Source organism: Silurus meridionalis, chromosome 3 (genome assembly GCF_014805685.1).
Source record: "Silurus meridionalis isolate SWU-2019-XX chromosome 3, ASM1480568v1, whole genome shotgun sequence".
In the NCBI taxonomy this organism is placed as follows: Eukaryota; Metazoa; Chordata; class Actinopteri; order Siluriformes; family Siluridae; genus Silurus; species Silurus meridionalis.
The window spans coordinates 26,868,157-26,891,270 of record NC_060886.1 but is presented as its reverse complement, the minus strand read 5'-3'; the positions used below and the strand labels follow the sequence as shown (position 1 = coordinate 26,891,270).

Sequence of the window (23,114 nt, the reverse complement as noted above, 5' to 3'; positions counted from 1 at the left end):
TCTAAATTTGTGGACTGCTCTGAGAATATGTTTTACTCATCCAGTGATGGAAGCTGAAAAAGAGAGGCGCTTTTAATAATTAATAATTATTAAAAGAAAATAATTAATGGGGGAGACGTTGGGTCATGGCGTGGTTAATCCAGGACATCAGTGCCGGTTGGTGGTATCTACTTAGCACGAACAAACAGTTCAGTGTCAGTTCAACATGAAGCAGAACATTTTGAGAAGCATAAATGATGGAAGAAACTTCTGACTAACAGTATCCGTTGCTTTATTTGCACGATTTTGATAAGTGATAGAAAAGAAGGTTGTGAGCTCATGATAATTTATTAGATCAATGTGTTTGACTCATTAATATCATTTTATTAATAGACTGGTGTGCTAAGAGTAACATTATAATCTTTTCACATAAACTGAATCGATTAAGCAAAGAGTCATGTGATAAAAAATGATAATAAGACATTAAAGTCATAATAAATCATAGTACATGGACACAAGTATATGTGAAGGCAAATTCTTTTGTACTTATACTCAAGTGAAAGTTTAAAGGGGCACATTAAATTTTACTGGAGTCATATTTTACCTACTGTATCTTTACTTTTACTCAAGTACATGCTTTGTATACTTCGTCCACTACTGGTGGAAACTATAACCTTAACTCAGGGTACTTTAGCAGCCAACCACTGAATTTCACCATTTAATGAAACCCATTTTATATGCGACAGTAAATTCATTGAGAGCTGGGGTTCCTTTTGCTCAGAAAAAACAGAGTGCAATCAGACTTGTGCACGTTCACAGCTACACACTTATTTTAATCAAGTACCAAAGTAAAAAAAAATGGACTGCACCGATCTCTTCAGCCTGACTTTAGTGAGCAGCAGTGCTCCATATGGCTCAGTCTGTTAACCTGAAAAACAGAAAATAATTGTTTCTGACTTTTACTCTTTGGCTCTTTTGTTTTGAGGTCTGTAAAATGTTTTTTAATATATATGTTTTTGTTTTCAAATAATATGTAAATTTTAATCACATTTCAATAGCTGTTTTACTAACTAGAATTTGGGAACAATGATTGTCTTTATATAATTATACATAAAAATTATGTTTCGAAATTAAACAAAATATTTATTACATTTTAATAAAGAATGGACAGTGGAAAGGAGAACTGACAGTTTGAAAGTTAAAAACAGAAGTAGTGGTTTAATAGATATTCACAACATTCTCTAAAAAAACAAAAACCTTTAAACTACTTCTTCTTCTTTCAGCTGCTCCCATTAGGGGTCGCCACAGCGGATCATCCGTCTCCATACCCCCGTCCTCTACATCTGCCTCTTTCAAACTTGCATGTCTTCCTTCACCACATCCATAAACCGACTCCTTTGTCTTCCACTTTTCCTCCCTCCTGGTGGCTCCATCCTCAGCATTCTTCTACCGATATACCCCATGTCCCTCCTCTGCACATGTCCAAACCATCTCAATCTCACCTCCCTCACCTTATCCCCAAAACGTCCTACATACACTGTCCCTCTAATAAACTCATTTCTAATCCTGTCCATCGTCGTCACTCCCAACAAAAACCTCAACTTCATCTTCAGCTCTGCTACCTCCAGCTCCACCTCCTGTCTTTTACTCAATGCCACTGTCTCTAAACAATACAGGTGCAGGTGGAACACAGACTTTCTGTCTGACAGGAAAAAACAAGTAAAAATGGGAAGACATGTCTCTGACTCCCAGACCACCATCACTAGCTCCCCACAAGGCTGTGTTTACTCAAGTTTGCAGATGACAGCACCATCCTTGGGCTTATCACTAAAGGAGATGAGTCTACCTACAGGGGAGAAATTAACTATCTGGTGGCCTAATACACCCAGAACAGCATTTAACAGTGTTTACTCCTTCTGCTTCCTGGGCACTTTTACACTTCCATCACTGAGTCCATTCTCACCTCCTCCAAGGCAGACTGCAGCATGACAGCCACTCTGCCTAGACTACAGGGCCTGTACTCTTCCAGGACCCTGAAACAGGCAGATATGATAGCAGCTGACCTCTCTTATCCTGTACACAAGCCATGCTTCTTCCCATCTCCAATTGACCTCATCAACAATACTAATGACCCAATATCATATCTGATCTGTCTCCGCAAACTCTAAAATTAATGTAGAACTTACACTGTCATCTCATATGTGTTACATGAACTCAATCAACAAGGACTACTAGATTGCAACCCTGCACCTGTGAACTTGAACTGATTCTGATTTTGATTCTGATGCAACCGTAGTGACCTCACACTTATTACTCTATTACACCACTAATGAGCTGATAGAGATCCATGCCTATGATTCACTCTTTTACATGTCACACACTGACATTAAACTCCCCTGGACACTGTACAGGAGGTGGTAGAAAGGAGGATGGTAGCAAAACTATCATCCTTACTGCAGAACGCCTCCCACCCCCTGTATGAAACTGTTACCTCATTGAGCAGCTCCTTCAGTGACAGACTGTTACATCCTAAGTGTCTGAAGGAGCGATACAAAAGGTCTTTTCTCCCTGCTGCTATTAGACTGTACAATAAAAGCTGCTCCCAGTGAACCATTAACCAAAATACACACTGCTATTACTGTTCAATGGTGTAATAGTTACTGTTTTTACTGTTTTACTATTTAATAATACTACTGTGTGCAATATTACCTGCAATACGTGCAATATTACCTGCAATATGTGCAATATAACCTGAAATACGTGCAATATTAACTGCAATACGTGCAATACCACCTGTGTGCAATACAACCTGCAATACGTACTTTCCCTCATCTGTATTTATATATTGTGTTGTGTATATACTTGTAATATTATAGTATGTCTTATTCGTCTATTCTTTTATATATTTGCATATATAAAAAAATTGTGTTTATATAAAAAATTATATCAGTTATTTGTTATTTATATTGCTTTAACTATAATTGATTATATTGATTTTGTTTATGTAACAGCTAGTTGGAAACATTTACTTCTGCATCTGCTTCAGCTTTCGTGTTTTCAGCACATAATGTGAAAGAATAATTTGCTGACATCATCAATCTGTGATTTAGAACCGAGTTATCCGCATGCCCAAGCTTGACTCTATCAGATTCCCTCAGTGAACTTTCTTACTTTCTTTCTCTAACTGTGTATAATGGATTTTACAAAGACAGACAATGCCTGCCTCCAGAACCAGGGTCTGTTTTTACTCCTGTGCCATCATTTGTTCATGTGTTCACATGTTTTTGTGCTGTTCCCAATTCAGTGTTTGATTAATGTGTGTGTGTGTGTGTGTGTGTGTGTGTGTGTGTGTGTGTGTGTGTGTGTGTATAAAAAGGTGTTACCTTTTACATTAGAAAGTGGATCCATAGTCTCCCAGTTCATGGCTTTCTGGACGGCTTTCTTCCATCTTGCATATCTGAATTCACTCTCTGCTCAAAAATTACATAATTTATTAATTCCTCCTAATCAGCATTTATTAAAATGACAAACTTTCTGTAGAACCATAAGAAACATCTCTTGCGTAGTATGATTAATTCACCTACGAAATGCACTGGGAGATTTGAAATTGTAACCAATTGTTGCATTGTTAAGCTCCAATCAAATTGTACACTGGTCATTTTCTCCATCAGAGCAGATTTATGTATGGGGTGGATGATTGCACTTCATACAGTGACTTCAGTAAAAGAAGGATAAATCATTCTGTTGGTCAGGACATTCAGTCATTTAGATGTCAATAGCAGGACTACATTAGCATATACAGATTACATATACACTTTGATTATTATATCAGTGCCCATAATTTGTATTCATTCAGATTGTTTTTCTATTCACTCAGAATAAATTTATTTTTAATTTAATTATTCAAAATTAAATCAGAGCTAACTCTAAAATGGTCATGACTAGATGAAAAATGGCTGATCGTCTCAGCTCTCACCTTCTGGATTGATCTGCGGGTTGTATTTCTCAGAGGACACAAAGGCCGTGTCCTCAAGATTAATGCTCCACACCTCAACCCCTTCAGCTGCTCCAGCAGCCATTGCTGCCCCCAGTGCAGTGGTCTCAGACATTGATGGTCTCACTACACAGGAGAAATAGTAACAGTTTTAAAACTTTTAAAGCCTGACAAAATATTTATAATAAAATATAGACTTGCGGAGAACTTTAAAAAGGTAAAGATAAAAATGATAGAAAAACATTTTTGGAATAAATGATGTAAGCCATTATGTGTATCTGTGTTGTGTGTTTATTTAATGCCCATTTAATGTAATTGGTTGCACAATTCTCTACCTGCTGAATGTGGATTTTCAGCAACCAGTACAAAATTCATTCCCACAAGTGCCAAAACTCTCAGTTAATACCTGATAATTATCTGTGTAAAGCTGCTTTGAGACAATGTTCATTGTTAAAAGCACTATAAAAATTAAAATCAATTGAATTGAATTGATAATCTTACTTTTGTTCACTTAAAACAGACTTTTGCTCTCAAAAATAAAAATGGATTTTTTTTTTTGCTCTTAAAAAAGTTTAATAACAACATTCTTAACATTATGATATAATGTATAGTTAAATGGACCTGTAGTATAAAAATGATTCTTCCTCAGATTTCATAGTTTCAAATCATTTAAAATAAACAAATGCATCATTTTGAATCTAGAGAAAGGTCAAACAGATATCATGACCTTCTTTATCAATAAACCTCTCAGAAAAAGACTAATAGTTTTCCCTTCCCTCCCTTAATACACCTGCTCTAAAATAGACTCTTTGTTACGTTAAAGAATTGATCCACAACTTTTTGAATGCAGGAGATTCTCCATAGGCACACATTAGCTGAAGTGATATGGCAGTTAGCATGGTCAGAAACCTTAAAGCTGTGCTTGTACATATTAGCATGATTCTGATTCTGAGTATTAGTAGAGTACAGTAGTTACACAAAACTATTTTGATATTTCATGATTACAATAGTCTGGCAACATATTGAAAGTTTATATCTCCAACTATTATACATTCATGCAGACTTTCATTATAACACAGGTTATAACAAGGACTAAAGATTTAATTTAGCCCTTGATTAGCTGTCATTTAAATCTATTACAGTGGAACCCGGTTATGTCGCCGGCCTAGGGGGATGCCAAAAAGCGTCGAGATAACCGATGATCGAGACAAACGAAAACCAATATGGCGGCAATATATTAACGTGCTTGAAATTTCTTAATGTACATGATGTGCGTTATTAAATGAGAATGTGCATGCATGTGTTTTTGGAGGGTTTTTTACACAACAGCGTTGCCGTGATTTGATTGATTGGTCATGCGGATTGAGATAACCTGTAATGCGGATAAGGAGGCGGAAGCCAAAGTCAACACAAACAAAGTTTATTGAGAATACTCAGGAGATAATCCACCAATACTTGTAGCGAAGCAGTAATATCCAGTGGTGCGCTCCAGGAACGCGGTCCACGAAGTTCTGTGAAAGCAGAGACAGTTTGTGTAGAGAATCCACGGATCCGCGCTATGGAAAGCGCAGCGCTGGGCAGCAACGGATAAACGTGGTGCAGACAGCGTGAACATGGAAAACAGCAGGATCGGGGTAATCCGGGGTGCAGCCGTTGAGAGAATGTGGAGTACGTAGCGGGATACGTATACGTGATTACACAAACCATCATGAACCAACACATACGATCATGCACAAACAATAACAGACCGCGAGTGTGTGGAGGTGAGGGGCTTAAATAGGAGATGGGATGTGCGAGTGAATGAGAGTCAGGTGTGTGTGATCAGCATGACTGCAAGGAGCGCACGGGAGAAGAAGCAGGGTGCTTTGGGGAATGCCGCCGCCGAAGGGGGCGTGGCAGGGGGATTCCTGACATAACCGACGTTTAGTGGCAAATTTGCCCCCCCTTGTGCTTGAGATAAATGGGGGTTCGGCGACATAAAAAAAAAATCGACATAACCGATTAAAAAATGCTAAGACAAAGCGAGAATTTGGCGGTTCCACTTCAAAAACGTCGACTTAATAGGGTTGTAGTAATAGTTAACCGAGGTCGAGATAAGTGGGTTCCACTGTATGTTACTTTACTAAAAATTGTGCATATTGAACAACAATCAAAAATCTACATAGACTTCCTTTTTTTTACATATTTAATACTCAGGCTCTTTGTGGTTTTAATCTGAACCTGCATTGCAAGACTTCATATGATGGCTCAGTCTCCCCTGTCCACTTAAAAGACCAAGCAATTTTTTATATTAAAGGCAGTTTCGAAAAGATAAACACATTGGTAACAAGCTATGCAAGGTGCTGTCTATCCTAATGTTTATTTTAGATTCATTAGGAGTCACTCAGATTCATGTAGCAGAACCCACTCATCACAACAGACACACCTTTGAATAAGTGGCTCTAGAAGAGAGTATTTTGGAGTATGGATCATTAAAATAATGTAAATGTAAGAAATCTTTGAACATTTGATGATAACACTGTGTCAGATAGGATATTTAACAAACTTACCAACTGGAATACAGAGGATATCGGCCTGGAGTTGCATTAGCAGTTTGTTAGCTGTCATTCCTCCATCTACCTGTAACTGAGTAAGTGAGGCACCACTGTCTTGATTCATCGCTTCCAAAACCTGCAGCAAAAACAAAGCTGACAATGAAAAACTGTTACTTCCTCAAGTGCTGTTACTTTCAATTAAAAAAACATGCAGATTATATTCTAATATTTTTAACCTGGCTATTTATTAATGGCCACATTCAATGGTCTCAGTTTATGCGTAATTTGCAAATTACTGTCTAACACTGTTTTCATTTTTATCTTCTTTATATCAATACTTAATTATAGACACTACAAGTCAAACACTTTTGAACACCAGCAACAACTGGCTTTATTAAAGGTAGGAGTAAAGTAAAGCCATTTAACAGCAAAAAATTAAATTCTGGGTTATGTTCACATGATTGTGTCTTGCAACAGATGCAGATTTGACAAACGTATTTTCATGCTGAAAATTTCCCGTTCTACAAAATATCAAAAATTATTTGTTTGATGCGAATCTGGTGACTGGAAAGGTCACTGAAGAACATTGTCATGACCATGGTGTAACCTGTTAGTCTCAAGCTGTTCATTCTGAGATGCTTTTCTGCTTAACATAGTTGCGAAAAGTGGTAAGTTTGTCTTTCTGTCAGCTAATTTAGCCTGTTTATTTTTGCAATCCCAGACCATCAGCACTTATAGAAATTTGACCCCACTAACCATTTCATGGTCAAAGCTAAAGAGATTACAATTTCCTTATTCTTCTGACATTTCATGTAAAAATTAACTGAAAATCCTAAATGTGCATGATTTTATGCTGCCGCTTCATGCATGTTCCTATGCATAGTGTTAATAAAGACTAGATGCTTACAGTTTTTCTAAATTGCTTTGCAGCATTTTTGCAATCCGGTAAGTGCATTTCTCAAAACAATTAGTACAAACAGTACAACACTTTACATTTCTTGCAAAAGCCAGTACTTTTCTTAAAATTACATCATAGTGCACTGTCCTCCATCAAGAGTATAAAAGGCCAGAACACTGAGCAGCAGTTGTCATTGACCAGTGGCAGCAGTCGTCATTGAACCGTGGCCATTCGACATCGTGTAACCTGTCACTCAGCACTGACCATTCAGCAGTGGCTGCATCACGCAACCTACCGAACAGCAACTAACAGAAGACAGCAAGAATCACCTCATATATGATCTATCCTATACCCAGTAAAGTTGAGTGTTCTGAATCCTGTACCGTGTTTTTACTGACGCGCTGGGGCGAGTACAATCCCCTGATCAGCGCACACCAGATAGTGAAAATCCTAATATGGTCCTTCGAGCTAGAGAGGAAAACTTCCTAACATTCAGTCCTTCGAGCCGGATAGGAAAAACTTCCTAACACTTACAAAAGTAAGTATTTGTGTCAATGAACATCTCATCACCAAGTCCTTTTGTCATTGTGTACAAACAAGATTGTCAAAATGTTCAGTCAATAATTGAAATTGCACAAGACTGAATTTCTTCTTTATGGCATTTATGAATTTCAGCTTGATAAATGTATTTATTTGATTGCATATTTGAATAATACTGATTACATAAAACTGGGCAGAATTCACACATTTACTGTTCTGTGTTCATTCGTGTTCAATCGTTTCTTGGTTGTTTATACATTTTTTAGAAATTGTAATTCTGTGTTTTGCTCTGTCTGTCAGAGCAACCTGTTGTTCACAAGATTCACCTTTGACCTATTTTAGAGAACTAGTTAATTATTGGTTGATCTGATGCCATACACTCTCCTTCATTAGTGACATTCAAGATTCATCTGCACAATTCATCAATTCAAAACACATTTAAAAAAAGAGTTTAATAGAATTTTAAGGTTGACAGATTAAGACAACAGTGCAACCTTTTTGCATTCAATTACATATGCCATGAACTGATCCTGAGATATTTTGTGGGTTAAAACTATTCAAGTGACATAAACAACTGATAATGTAGGAAACAGCAGACAACTGTACACAATCAATTAAATTAATGTATCAAAGCATTCACAATTTTGCAACAATCCACAATCACAGCAATAAAAATGATGTGCACAAGTGATTAAATGATGTGGAGGTTAAACAAGTAGTTTTGAGAATTTCATTTCTGATCTGAGAAACGCTTCAAAGCAACTGAAAAAAAAACTGTAAGCATTTTGCATTTACTGATTTATGCAATGAACTGATGCCGAAATGTTTTGTGGGTTAAAACTATTCAGGTGACATAAAAAAATGATAATGTAGGAAACAGCAGACAATTGTATACAATCAATTTAATAAATGTACCAAATCATTTGCAATGTGATCCAAGTAATGATAAATGTTTTTATGAGATGCATATGTGACTACATGTTGAACAAAAAGTTTTATGTTTTTTATTTCTGATCTTAAATACACTCCAAAGCAACTGAGAAAAGCTGTAATATAATATTGTGTTTCTTTGCATTACCTCTCGTGTTTGAAAGCACACTGCTTCCAGTGCTGCAAAAGCCAAGTGACTCCTGTTTGTGAACTGTGTCAGACCACAGATAATCCTTAAAAGAATGGAATAACATTTAATGTTAACTTTGTTTATTGTTGTAATGTTCATTACTGTTATAAAGCATGACATGAATATAACTGATAAACAATCTTTTATAAAGAAATAAATATCATTAATTTGAAAAAAGAGCTTGTTTTAAAGATTTAATCAAGAAAATTTAATTACTTATGGTGGCATCATTATAACAAATACATTTGCTCTATATTAATTCACATATTTTATTTAAACAGTACCTGAAGTTACTGTCACAGTGCTTCCTACACATTGTATTGATTGCTGTCTCATTGTGACTAGCACTTGACCCTCATTATTAAACTAATCCTTCACATGATTTGCCTAAATTTTATATTTATAATTTTATTTATAATTTTATGAAGTATATATATATATATATATATATATATATATATATATATATATATATATATATATATATATATATATATATATATATATCATTCTCTAATTTTGATCAGTGTGTTTTCTGCAAAATAATGTTTTTTTTTTTAAATGCCTTAGTTATTTTGTGGAAAAGGTGTTCTGGTAGCATGGTATAGACAGGACAAAAACTCCTTTAACTGTTGAGCAGTGAAGATGACATTATTTCAGAATTGTTCAATTGTTTATAAGTAGTTCTCAAATTTTGATCACCAGTGTATACATATATACACTAGAGAGAGAGAGAGAGAGCGAGAGAGAGAGAGAGAGAGAGAGAGAGAGAGCGAGTGAGATTGAGGAAAATAAGTATTTGAACACCCTGCTATTTTGCAAGTTCTCCCACTTAGAAATCATGGAGGGGCCAGAAATCACAATATATGATTTTTAAACTATTTATTTGTATGATACAGCTGCAAATAAGTATTTGAACACCTGTCTATCAGCTAGAATTCTGACCCTCAAAGACCTGTTAGTCTGCCTTTAAAATGTCCACCTCCACTACATTTATTATCCTAAATTAGATGCACCTGTTTGAGGTCGTTAGCTGCATAAAGACACCTGTCCACCCCATACAATCAGTAAGAATCCAACTACTAACATGGCCAAGACCAAAGAGCTGTCCAAAGACACTAGAGACAAAATTGTACACCTCCACAAGGCTGGAAAGGGCTACCGGGAAATTGCCAAGCAGCTTGGTGAAAAAGGTCCACTGTTGGAGCAATCATTAGAAAATGGAAGAAGCTAAACATGACTGTCAATCTCCTCGGACTGGGGCTCCATGCAAGATCTCACCTCGTGGGGTCTCAATGATCCTAAGGAAGGTGAGAAATCAGCCCAGAACTACACGGGAGGAGCTGGTCAATGACCTGAAAAGAGCTGGGACCACCGTTTCCAAGGTTACTGTTCGTAAAACACTAAGACGTCATGGTTTGAAATCATGCATGGCACGGAAGGTTCCCCTGCTTAAACCAGCACATGTCCAGGCACGTCTTAAGTTTGCCAATGACCATTTGGATGATCCAGAGGAGTCATGGGAGAAAGTCATGTGGTCAGATGAGACCAAAATAGAACTTTTGGGTCATAATTCCACTAAACGTGTTTGGAGGAAGAAGAATGATGAGTACCATCCCAAGAACACCATCCCTACTGTGTGGGGTGGTAGCATCATGCTTTGGGGGTGTTTTTCTGCACATGGGACAGGGGGACTGCACCGTATTAAGGAGCGGATGACCGGGGCCATGTATTGCGAGATTTTGGGGAACAACCTCCTTCCCTCAGTTAGAGCATTGAAGATGGGTCGAGGCTGGATCTTCTAACATGACAATGACCCGAAGCACACAGCCAGGATAACCAAGGAGTGGCTCTGTAAGAAGCATATCAAGGTTCTGGCATGGCCTAGCCAGTCTTAAGACCTAAACCCAATAGAGAATCTTTGGAGGGAGCTCAAACTCTGTGTTTCTCAGCAACAGGCCAAAAACCTGACTGATCTAGAGAAGATCTGTGTGGAGGAGTGGGCCAAAATCCCTCCTGCAGTGTGTGCAAACCTGGTGAAAACAGGAAACGTTCGACCTCTGTAATTGCAAACAAAGGCTACTGTACCAAATATTAACATTGACTTTCTTAGGTGTTCAAATACTTATTTGCAGCTGTATCATACAAATAAAAAGTTAAAAAATCATATATTGTGATTTCTGGATTTTTTTTTTAGATTATGTCTCTCACAGTGGACATGCAGTGGACACCTACGATGACAATTTCAGACCCCTCCATGATTTCTAAGTGGGAGAACTTGCAAAATAGCAGGGTGTTCAAATACTTATTTTCCTCACTGTATATATATATATATATATATATATATATATATATATATATATATATATATATATATATATATATATATATATACATAGCATAATATACTATACTACAGTCGAACCCACTTATCTTGACCTCGGTTAACTGTGGAACCGCCAAATCACACACTGATCACACACACCCTTAAGAGTGCAATGGCAGAGAGTTGCATTTGCAGGTGAACTATATTTTATTTATGCAATAACAGCTTAAAAACAAAACTAAAATAATTTATCATGTGCCATGTCCTAAAGGCAAATTGAACTGAATTGTATAACCTTCATTTATATCCAGTGGCCTGCTACTTATTAAAAAAAAAAAAAAAAGAAAAGAAAAAAAGAAAGTGAAAATTTCATAGAAAAAATAAAAGTGCATTTCTAGGTGCCCTTTTATATACAGGAGTTTAAGATATGGATAATTCTACTGTACGTATGAGTACATACTGGCATTAAACAGGGCCTAAGTTCAGATTTGAAGGTCAGATCTGCTTGATTCATTTTGTAATGTATTTTCTTAATTTATGCTTTAATTATACTTACCCTCGAGCACTGGGTTCCCAGTAGGGAGCATAAAGCCCAGAAAATGCTGGAACAAAATAACAGCCATAAGATGTCCCAGCTGCAGCAGCCAACTTCTCTATTGAAAGATTTTGGACATTTATTGGCAAAAGTTCTTGGAAACATCATATGACTAGATCTTATATAGACTTGTATATCCGCATAGTGGAATCTCAGACATTTCAAGTGGTGTAAAAAGTGCACTGTTTAAACATTTAAATACAAAAATGTAGTGACAATATTTGTTATGCAATGAAACAACAGTGTAATGGCTCACCAATTTCAGATGAGGATGTGAGGATTCCCAGATTGTCTTTTAGCCACCTGACTACTGCTCCAGCAATTGCAACAGATCCCTAAATCATGTATCAATCACAGGAACCATAAGAAATGCAACTTTTGAAGACAAAACAAAAGCCAGACATAAGTTATTTAACTCTAGTAGGTTCAAAACTTATGAACTGTTTAACGTACAAGAGTAAAGTATTTAGATTTAGTTTGTAAGAAAAGTCATGACTGCTAAGTACTAGTCTAATCCTCTAGTCTAAACTTTTTTTTTTTTTTTTACAATTCTTGGCCTGTACTACTTTTTTCAATTCAAATCATCTGATAATTATTCAAATAATCAGAAAATGAATTTCAAGAACACGGGCTGGAGTTTTGTGGGTTTCTGCTAGGGGTGTAACGGTACATGTATTATTACCAAACTTTTTCGTTTCAGGCTTTCGGTTGGGTGCACATGTGGACCAAATTAAATCCTTTTTACATGTGGAACACAGTTAAAATCACACCCCCACCCTCAGGAAAGTACGTATTAAGTGGTGGAATGAGAGTTTGCTTATTTTCCATCTCACACTGTTGTGTAGTGTCAGTGTTTTTCTTTTATTATTATTATTACACTGAAAACATACACAACAAAGCCAGGGGTATAAAAAAGAAACTAGAGTTAGCACTGTGGCTACTCACTCTGTAAATGCAATTTGTAGTGTGCACTTTTGTTGCCAGTAATTTTGACAATAATGGCTGTTGAGTTATTTTCAGAGGACAGTAAATCTGTACTGCTATATAAGCTGCACATTCACTACTAAAGGGGGAATAAATATGACAAAATGAGCAGACAAAAAGAAACAGAAGCTCTCTTATAGCTCTATCTATTGTGGTGCTGAGCCTTTCAGATACTGTATGTTTCAGGACGTCGAAAAACCCAAAGATTTTAGAAGACATACAAAGTGCATTTTGAAAAAAGTGAAGAATGCAAAGGTTCGATCATTGAAATGATCAAATAGGTTACAGTATGAAAAACTCACTTACTATGCCTTTTTATTAAAAGAAGATAGAATAAGATGACTAATGTATAGAGTGTGTCACAAAAAGTGTGGCTGCAAAAAGAATTCGCTGAAGGCAGTAAAAGACATCCTCTTTATAACAGAATATAAATTTTAAGCATATAATATCTTAATTTACATTTACAGCATTTGGCAGACACCCTTAACAAAAGCGAATACAATTGAGCAGTTCAGGGTTAAGGGCCTTGCTCAAGGACCCAACTGGTGCTTCTTGATGGTTACGTTACAAAGTCCAATGTCTTAACCACTGATTGTTAGAAAATGTATGTAAAACAATGAATAATATTTAACACTATAGAGTGCATTTGTAAAACTGAACTGTACATTATTTGTGTATATGATTTATTTATATAGACAAATAAAACTCAAACAAGTGCAAAGGCACTTCTTGATATCTTGTTTAATCTGGGGCACATTTGTTTTTTACCTACTTTTCTTTTCTTTTTGATTTTGTATTCAAGACATATTTTAGGACATAATAAAAAAAACTAAAGAAATACTCACCTCTAATGCATAGTGAGCAGGTTTGTCTTTTCCCAGTTTGTATGCAATTGTTGTAAGAAGACCATGCTCTGACATCACAGGCTGGGGAATAGTTAATAGTTACCAAATGTCATCTGGTAAATGAGAACAAATTAAATAATTTTATGTGTAAAGTATAAAATACCTTGACTCCAGTATTTTTCAACATGAAGCAACCGGTTCCATATCTGCAACAGTAGAAAAAACTGGTGTGTAGAATATTTATATATAAGCAGCTCTTATATAATATATAATGTATGAAATGCTGCTTAATGTGTATTTAGATAAATAATGCATTAATAATTTCTTACTCTGAGTTATATTTCATTTGTCACTAAGTCATAAACATGAGGGTCAAAGTGGTGATGTAATACAGAAACACATATCAGGCTAAAATCCTGCCTGCAATTTCGGGCTACAGACAATCAAACTGCTAAGACAAACTAAACAGCTCAATACTAGATAAAGACAAAAATCGTTCCCGCACTTCAAGCCTTGATTTACCAATGACTTTTGTACATAAAAACATCTGCAAATATGTTATCATGCATTTTCATTCATATATACTTTATAATTACAATGAATTCCAAAACCTACACACTTTTATTCATTTACATCATATTTTGAAGAGCTTTTCAACATGTTTGAAAGCCTTGAGACAGACTTGATACAGCCAAACCACAACTATCACCATAGACATAGGTGATCTAGACACCAGCAGACACTCTCAAATGTACTAGTTCATAAAAATGTAATGATATGTAAAGTCTTCATTGAAAATGTTATTTGCAGTGTCCTGAACAAACTGAATGATCAGGGTCCTCAGAACTCAGCAGCCTTAATTCAGGTGTTGAATTTAAAAATGAAATGCAAATTAAAAATTTTATTATCACTTGTGGCTGGCCCCTATGCTGGAATTTGTTACTCCATACTCCAGTTACTCCATCACTTGCTCACTTTCAATAACCTCTTTATCTGTCATGTTTGAAGTGTAGTCAAAGCCTATCAGGAACATCAGGTGTACGGTTCTGAATGAAAAACTATTACCCTTGTTTGTTGAACTTTAAAAGATCCATTGTTTAAAAAGACAAAGTAATGAATGAGCTGAATATGCACTGAATGAGCACTTAGCTGATAGATACAGTCTAAAGTAGTTAAAAAAGAACAAGGAAATATCCTCCTGAGACCCAGGGGGAAAAGTTCTAAAATTCTTATTTTTCCTAAATAAATTAAGTGTTAGGGTGGTAACAAACACATCACCAAGATTTTCTTCAAACAAATAAAATTTATTTAAATGTTATGATATGTTTGAAGGACTAACACGTTTAACCCTGATCTGGTTTCAGAGAAGATCTGATTTTTAGTTACTTAAAACCTCCATGCTGATTTTGACTCAGAGAGGACGATAGCAAAGAGAAAGCTCTTTATCATGATCACCCTCATATGTCTTCTACTTTGGCTCCTCTGGCTCCTCCTCCTCCTCTGAGGTACAAGGTGGTATCAAAAGATTTTGCAACTTGTGCACCCCACATCTGGTCACTTTCGCCAAATGTTCTCCCACTGACACCTTAAAACCTGGCAGTAGAATTCGCTATTGATAGTTTGCACAATGCCGCAAATGTCGAAAAAGACGATTACGTGCATTGGTCGAGCTCTGGACCTGCCTTGCCATTTTTTGTGGAGATGATGGGCTCTTCCAATGTGAAAACTGTTGCTTTGTCTCAGGGTCACACCCGTACACCCAAGTTTCATCACCGGTAATGATCCTCGACACTTGGGCTGTTCCTTCTGCTCCTTTATCTGTAATAAATAGACATTCGGTGCCACCCAGATGAGGATGGGTTCCCTTTTGAGTCTGGTTCCTCTCAAGGTTTCTTCCTTATGCCATCTCGGGGAGTTTTTCCTTGCCATACTCGCCACCAGCTTGCTCATCAGATACAAACTTACACTTATAAAGATCATCTTATTTATTTTTTTACTGCATTGTCTGTGTGAAGCTGCTTTAAGACAATGTTCATTGTTAAACGCACTATACAAATAAAAATGAACTGTTGTTTTTCTTGCATTTGAAGTCAAAGTGGACGCTTAAATATGGGCAGAGGTTTCTTTCATAGGAATTCGACAGCATCTGTCTTGTCCATCTCCAACTTTCTTTCCTGTGAGTGTAGCATGTTTATTCTTCACCCATCAATCAATCTGTACAGTAGTTTCCAGTGTGCAATTTGTTCCCCTTTGCATTATTTTCCTTTTTTTTTTTACTCAGCGATGGATATGATTTAAAATGTAGTTGAGTACAATACTTTAAACAAAACATACTTAAATAAAAGTAAAATTACAGATTTAAAAACTAAAATTTTAAAGAAGTACACAAAAGATTGCTCAATTAAAGCAACACAACTAAACCGCCAGCCACTGCAATTTATACATTCATTTAATTTAAGGTCCGGGTACTAAAATGTTGTATGCTGATATGCTCCATGTTAAGTAGTAAGATCAGAAAAAAGGTCATAATGCTAACATCATTATCACATTAAATTCAATTAAACACTCTTTTGTTGTATATTAAATAAACAAATAAATGACAAGCAAACAAACCAAACAAAAAAATTTATAATTGTTTCATTTAAATAATGCTGTCATGCGGACACAGAGGCGGAAGCCGAAGTTGCAGCAAACAAAGAAAACTTTATTCAACAAAAAAAACCAACACAGACCAAAAAAGGCGGAGCCAACGCGAACGCCTGCTGCGGGCAGGAAATGTCTTGCGGCGCGCTCACTGCGTGGAATACAACAGCTCCGTGTCTGTGAGTAAATCCAACATACCCGGATCCGTGAAACAAAGGAAGCGTAAATCCCAGGTGCGTCCAGAAAGAGGCGCGGGCTACGCGAAGAGAGCGAGAGAGAGATGGTAAGTAGCGGGGATGAACCTGAGCGAAAACACGGTCAGCGCAAAGCGCACACATGTCCCAAAAGAGTAAACAGGAACACCACCGGCATACATCCACGTCGGACCATGAGCAACATACAATAAAGGACCGCGAGAGTGTGCGCCGTGAGTGTTCATATAGGCGGCATGATAAGCCTGTATATAGGAGTCAGGTGTGTGTCGTCAGTGCGAAGGAGAGAAGCTCCTTGTGGGCGGGGCGCGCACGCGAGAAGGAGCAGGGCATTCTCCGAAGCACCGAGGTTGACAGCCGCCGAAGGGGGCGTGGCAGGGGGATTCCTTCGGCGGCCCGAGGCTGGGCGAAGTTTTTGGCGGAGGTCTGGAACTTGGAGGCGGCCACCGCGGAGACCTGGAATGAAGTGATGACCACGGCGGATGTCTGGAGCTGAGAGACAACCACCCCGGCGACCTGGAACGGATCGCCGTTATCCAGGAAGGACCGGGAAGGTGCCCCTTCACCCACGGGGACCTGGAATGGGATGACACCCTTGGCGGCCACCAGAGGCAAGGTAGAGCTCTCAACGGGGCTTACTGGCTGGAAGACCCCCTGGATGGAGACTGGAGACGGAGCGATACACCTGACGGAGAATCGGGGATGCGCTGGCGCTGAGCTGAGCACTCCTTGGGACGCTGGGAGCTCTCGGGTACTCTCTGAGCGGGACCGAGCCTCGGAGCTCTCGGGACCCTCTGGGACAGAGAGGAGCTCACGGGGTCGCTCTGGGACAGAGAGGAGCTCACGGGGTAGCTCTGGGACAGAGAGGAGCTCACGGGGTCGCTCTGGGACAGAGGAGCTCGGGAGCGAGACGCCGCCTTCGGAGGAGCTCCGGAGCGAGACGTCGCCTTCAGCAAAACCTGGGTCTGTGGGGTTGCCCTTGGAGGTCTCTGGGCCTGCGACATCCCGATCAGGTGACTCTGGGAAGGGCCTGTAGCTGTCCGCTGGTCCTAGGACGGCAATGGAGCTTTCCACAGGGCCTTTATCCACTGCCTTCTCCTCGGAGAGGTCCAGCTGTGCGAGGGTGTTTCCCTTCAGACCTGGGCTGGTGTCTTCCCTCTCTGAGGGCCTTGAGACTGCCTGGCCATCCTTGCATGCCCCTGGAGGCTTGATGTCACTTCCAGCATGACCCTGGGACGAGACGTCGCTGTCGAAGGGGCTCAGAAGTGAGACGTCGCCCGGAGTGGAGCTCTGTGACATGACTCCGACTGGAGAGGAGTTCTGTGATGTAGCCTCGCCTTCTGAGAGCCTGTGGGGCACGCCTTCGCCTTTAGGGAGACTGTGGGGTGAGCCGTCGCCTTCGGTGGAGCCCGGGGGCAGTGGTTCGACTTCCCTTTCGCAGTCTCTGAGCTGAGTTGCAAGTTCCGGGAACCCATTGGGTGAAGAGGAGCTCTCCTGGAGGCTCTGGAGCGGAGCTGTGCTCTCTGGGCTGCTCTGGAACGCAGCGGAACCCTCCTGAAGGTTCTGGAGCAGGGTGAAGACCTCCTGGAGGTCCTGGGGCAGAATGGAGCCATCCTGGAGGGCCTGGAGCACGTTAGAGATCCCCTGGAGGATCTGGGGCGGAGCGGAGCCGTCCTAGAGGGCCTGGAGCAGGTTGGAGATTTGGGTGGAGGTCTCCGGGAAACCCTGGTGCAGAACAGACCTCTCCGGTAAGCTCGGGAGCAAGCCGTGCTCTCGGAAGTGGGGGAGAGATGATGGAGATCTGCCGTCACCATCCCTAATTCCCGGAAGCCGGATGAAACGGGCCCATGAGCAGATCTCGCCTCCAGTCACGTCCCACAACCCACTGGCCAGAGAGAGGGATTCTCCAGACAGTAGGGAGATATGGAACGCAATCTTTGCTCTTTCCGAAGGGTAGAGAGACGGGTACGACTCCATATAACCCTCCACACTCCGTAAGAACATGCCCCACTCAGCCCTGTTGCCGGAGAAGTGAGCCAGGAACTCCGTGACGTAATCAAGGGGCCAAAAAACTGCTGCGAATCTCCGGGTTTTCCCGGAGGCGGAGCTTGGCCGGCGCTTGGGCACTGCCGAGCGAACCTGACCTCCGAGGTTTGGTTCGTGCCGGGACCATGGCAGTAATCCGATCATCCTCCTTTTTCCTTTTATTTATTTATTTATTTATTTTTCCTTTTTTTTTTTCCTTTCCCTCTTTCTTCTCCTTTTTTTCTTTTTTTCTTTTTTATTGGAACAGTCCTTTTCCAGAATTCCCCCTCTTTTTTTTTTTTTTCTGGGAAAGTCCTCCTCCTTTTCTTTTGTGTCCCTTCCGGGGGTCCTTTATTCTGTCATGCGGACACAGAGGTGGAAGCCGAAGTTGCAGCAAACAAAGAAAACTTTATTGAACAAAAAAAACCCAACACAGACCAAAAAAGGCGGAGCCAACGTGAACGCCTGCTGTGGGCAGGAAATGTCTTGCGGCGCGCTCACTGCGCGGAATACAACAGCTCCGTGTCTGCGAGTAAATCCAACATACCCGGATCCGTGAAACAAAGGAAGCGTAAATCCCAGGCGCGGGCTGCGCGAAGAGAGCGAGAGAGAGACGGTAAGTAAGGATGAACCTGAGTGAACACACGGTCAGCGCAAAGCGCACACACGGCCCAAAAGAGTAAACAGGAACACCACCGGCATACATCCACGTCGGACCATGAGCAACATACAATAAAGGACCACGAGAGTGTGCGCCGTGAGTGTTCATATAGGCGGCATGATTAGCCTGTATATAGGAGTCAGGTGTGTGTCGTCAGTGCGAAGGAGAGAAGCTCCTTGTGGGCAAGGCGCGCACGCGAGAAGGAGCAGGGCATTCTCCGAAGCACCGAGGTTGACAGCCGCCGAAGGGAGGGGGATTCCTTCGGCGGCCCGAGGCTGGGCGAAGTTTTTGGCGGAGGTCTGGAGCTTGGAGGCGGCCACCGCGGAGACCTGGAATGAAGTGATGACCATGGCGGATGTCTGGAGCTGAGAGACAACCACCCCGGCGACCTGGAACGGATCGCCGTTAACCAGGAAGGACCGGGAAGGTGCCGCTTCATCCACGGGGACCTGGAATGGGATGACACCCTTGGCGGCCACCAGAGGCAAGGTAGAGCTCTCAACGGGGCTTACTGGCTGGAAGACCCCCTGGATGGAGACTGGAGACGGAGCGATACACCTGACGGAGAATCGGGGATGCGCTGACGCTGAGCTGAGCACTCCTTGGGACGCTGGGAGCTCTCGGGTACTCTCTGGAGCGGGACCGAGCTCTCGGGAGCTCTCGGGGACCCTCTGGGACAAAGAGGAGCTCACGGGTTGCTCTGGGACAGAGAGGAGCTCACGGGGTAGCTCTGGGACAGAGAGGAGCTCACGGGGTCGCTCTGGGACAGAGTGGAGCTCATGAGCGAGACGTCGCCCTCAGAGGAGCTCGGGAGCGAGACGCCGCCTTCGGAGGAGCTCCGGAGCGAGACGTCGCCTTCAGCAAAACCTGGGTCTGTGGGGTTGCCCTTGGAGGTCTCTGGGCCTGCGACATCCCGATCAGGTGACTCTGGGAAGGGCCTGTGGCTGTCCGCTGGTCCTAGGACGGCAATGGAGCTTTCCACAGGGCCTTTATCCACTGCCTTCTCCTCGGAGAGGTCCAGCTGTGCGAGGGTGTTTCCCTTCAGACCTGGGCTGGTGTCTTCCCTCTCTGAGGGCCTTGAGACTGCCTGGCCATCCTTGCATGCCCCTGGAGGCTTGATGTCACTTCCAGCGTGACCCTGGGACGAGACGTCGCTGTCGAAGGGGCTCAGAAGTGAGACGTCGCCCGGAGTGGAGCTCTGTGACATGACTCTGACTGGAGAGGAGTTCTGTGACGTAGCCTCGCCTTCTGAGAGCCTGTGGGGCGCGCCTTCGCCTTCAGGGAGACTGTGGGGTGAGCCGTCGCCTTCGGTGGAGCCCGGGGCAGTGGTTCAACTTCCCTTTCACAGTCTCTGAGCTGAGTTGCAAGTTCCGGGAACCCATTGGGTGAAGAGGAGCTCTCCTGGAGGCTCTGGAGCGGAGCTGTGCTCTCTGGGCTGCTCTGGAATGCAGCGGAACCCTCCTGGAGGTTCTGGAGCAGGGTGAAGACCTCCTGGAGGTCCTGGGGCAGAATGGAGCCATCCTGGAGGGCCTGGACCATGTTAGAGATCCCCTGGAGAATCTGGGGCGGAGCGGAGCCGTCCTAGAGGGCCTGGAGCAGGTTGGAGATTTGGGTGAAGGTCTCCGGGAAACCCTGGTGCAGAACAGACCTCTCCGGGAAGCTCGGGAGCAAAGCCGTGCTCTCGGAAGTGGGGGAGAGATGATGGAGATCTGCCGTCACCATCCCTAATTCCCGGAAGCCGGATGAAACGGGCCCATGAGCAGATCTCGCCTCCAGTCACGTCCCACAACCCACTGGCCAGAGAGAGGGATTCTCCAGACAGTAGGGAGATATGGAACGCGATCTTTGCTCTTTCCGAAGGGTAGAGAGACGGGTACGACTCCATATAACCCTCCACACTCCGTAAGAACATGCCCCACTCAGCCCTGTTGCCGTAGAAGTGAGCCAGGAACTCCGTGACGTAATCAAGGGGCCGAAAAACTGCTGCGAATCTCCGGGTTTTCCCGGAGGCGGAGCTTGGCCGGCGCTAGGGCACTGCCGAGCGAACCTGACCTCCGAGGTACGGTTCGTGCCGGGACCATGGCAGTAATCCGATCATCCTCCTTTTTCCTTTTATTTATTTATTTATTTATTTATTTTTCCTTTTTTTTTTTCCTTTCCCTCTTTCTTCTCCTTTTTTTCTTTTTTTTTTTTTTATTGGAACAGTCCTTTTCCAGACCTTTATTTTTTTTATTTATTTTTTTTTTTTTGGGAAAGTCCTCCTCCTTTTCTTTTGTGTCCCTTCCGGGGGTCCTTTATTCTGTCATGCGGACACAGAGGTGGAAGCCGAAGTTGCAGCAAACAAAGAAAACTTTATCGAAAAAAAAACCAACACAGACCAAAAAAGGCGGAGCCAACGTGAACGCCTGCTGCGGGCAGGAAATGTCTTGCGGCGCGCTCACTGCGCGGAATACAACAGCTCCGTGTCTGTGAGTAAATCCAACATAACCGGATCCGTGAAACAAAGGAAGCGTAAATCCCAGGCGCGGGCTGCGCGAAGAGAGCGAGAGAGAGACGGTAAGTAAGAATGAACCTGAGTGAACACACGGTCAGCGCAAAGCGCACACACGGCCCAAAAGAGTAAACAGGAACACCACTGGCATACATCCACGTCGGACCATGAGCAACATACAATAAAGGACCGCGAGAGTGTGCGCCGTGAGTGTTCATATAGGCGGCATGATTAGCGTGTAGATAGGAGTCAGGTGTGTGTCGTCAGTGCGAAGGAGAGAAGCTCCTTGTGGGCGGGGCACGCACGTGAGAAGGAGCAGGGCATTCTCCGAAGCACCGAGGTTGACAGCCGCCGAAGGGGGCGTGGCAGGGGGAATCCTGAAAATGCACATTTTAAGCACTTTTGATCTACAGAAATCAAACATTTGTAAGACCTTCCTGAAAGATGTCCTGCCTCCATCATGCTTCACAATGATATGCAATAAATCACACGCATAATTGAATTACATATTACTTACGTATTTTTGGCCTGGCCATCTTTAAAGCACATCTGTCCCACAAGAGCAGCTGACTGATCACCCAAACACTGAGAAAGACAAAAAGAACTTTGTCATCTAGCTGTCTGTGCACAGAAAGATGATGTCATTCTTAACTTTTAATAATAATTTTAATAAATAATATAATACACAGATAATATCTGATGCCTATTTATAAAAATAAAAGAAAGCTTACTCCAGAGATTGGCACGCCCACCAGTGAACCTGAGCTCTACAAACAAAAGCAGAAAGTAAATTACTTAATCTTATCAGAGTTCCTGATGACAGTAATATGTGTAGTGGAAAAATAGCACAACATAATATGAACACTGCTATTGTTGAGTTTAGCACTTGGGGACTCCAAAAGTATGTACGTATAATGTTCATAATATCCCTTCAAAAATAGGAACCAGCTATGCTTTGATGTGCACACAGTTGTGCTGTGTGTAACTGTACAATGTGAGGCCAAAAGTATGTGAACACCTGACTAATTACAGTTGTGTGCTTCTTGAACATCCTATGCCAGATTTCCTTATATTTTCTGTTATAATAAACAAATCTCTTTGATGCTTATATTTAAACAGCAACCTGATTCTAAAAAGTGCAACTGTTTAACAAAGAAAAGAGTATTAAGATGTCAATTTTTCCAGCAAATGTTTTTTTGAAAACTATTTATATAAGGAAGACATTTAAAATCAGTTTAAAATAAGTATGCTGTGAGAGAAGACAAAT

At 41.3% G+C, this 23,114-nt stretch overlaps 1 protein-coding gene across 1 annotated transcript in view; it reads right to left on the bottom strand.

The window, feature by feature from the left end:
* Positions 1–249: 249 nt before the first annotated feature.
* LOC124382826 (glycerol kinase-like) overlaps positions 250–23,114 on the bottom strand; it is a 43,552-nt gene continuing 20,687 nt past the window's right edge. The window contains exons 9-19 of the mRNA XM_046845099.1: positions 22,579–22,614; positions 22,365–22,432; positions 13,979–14,021; positions 13,816–13,896; positions 12,243–12,321; positions 11,948–12,044; positions 9,024–9,108; positions 6,523–6,643; positions 3,956–4,099; positions 3,363–3,449; positions 250–907 (exon numbers count right to left, since the gene is read on the bottom strand). Of these exons, the coding sequence (XP_046701055.1) occupies positions 903–907; positions 3,363–3,449; positions 3,956–4,099; positions 6,523–6,643; positions 9,024–9,108; positions 11,948–12,044; positions 12,243–12,321; positions 13,816–13,896; positions 13,979–14,021; positions 22,365–22,432; positions 22,579–22,614 (846 nt within the window). The 3' untranslated portion in view covers positions 250–902. The remainder of the gene's footprint in view (positions 908–3,362; positions 3,450–3,955; positions 4,100–6,522; positions 6,644–9,023; positions 9,109–11,947; positions 12,045–12,242; positions 12,322–13,815; positions 13,897–13,978; positions 14,022–22,364; positions 22,433–22,578; positions 22,615–23,114) is intronic.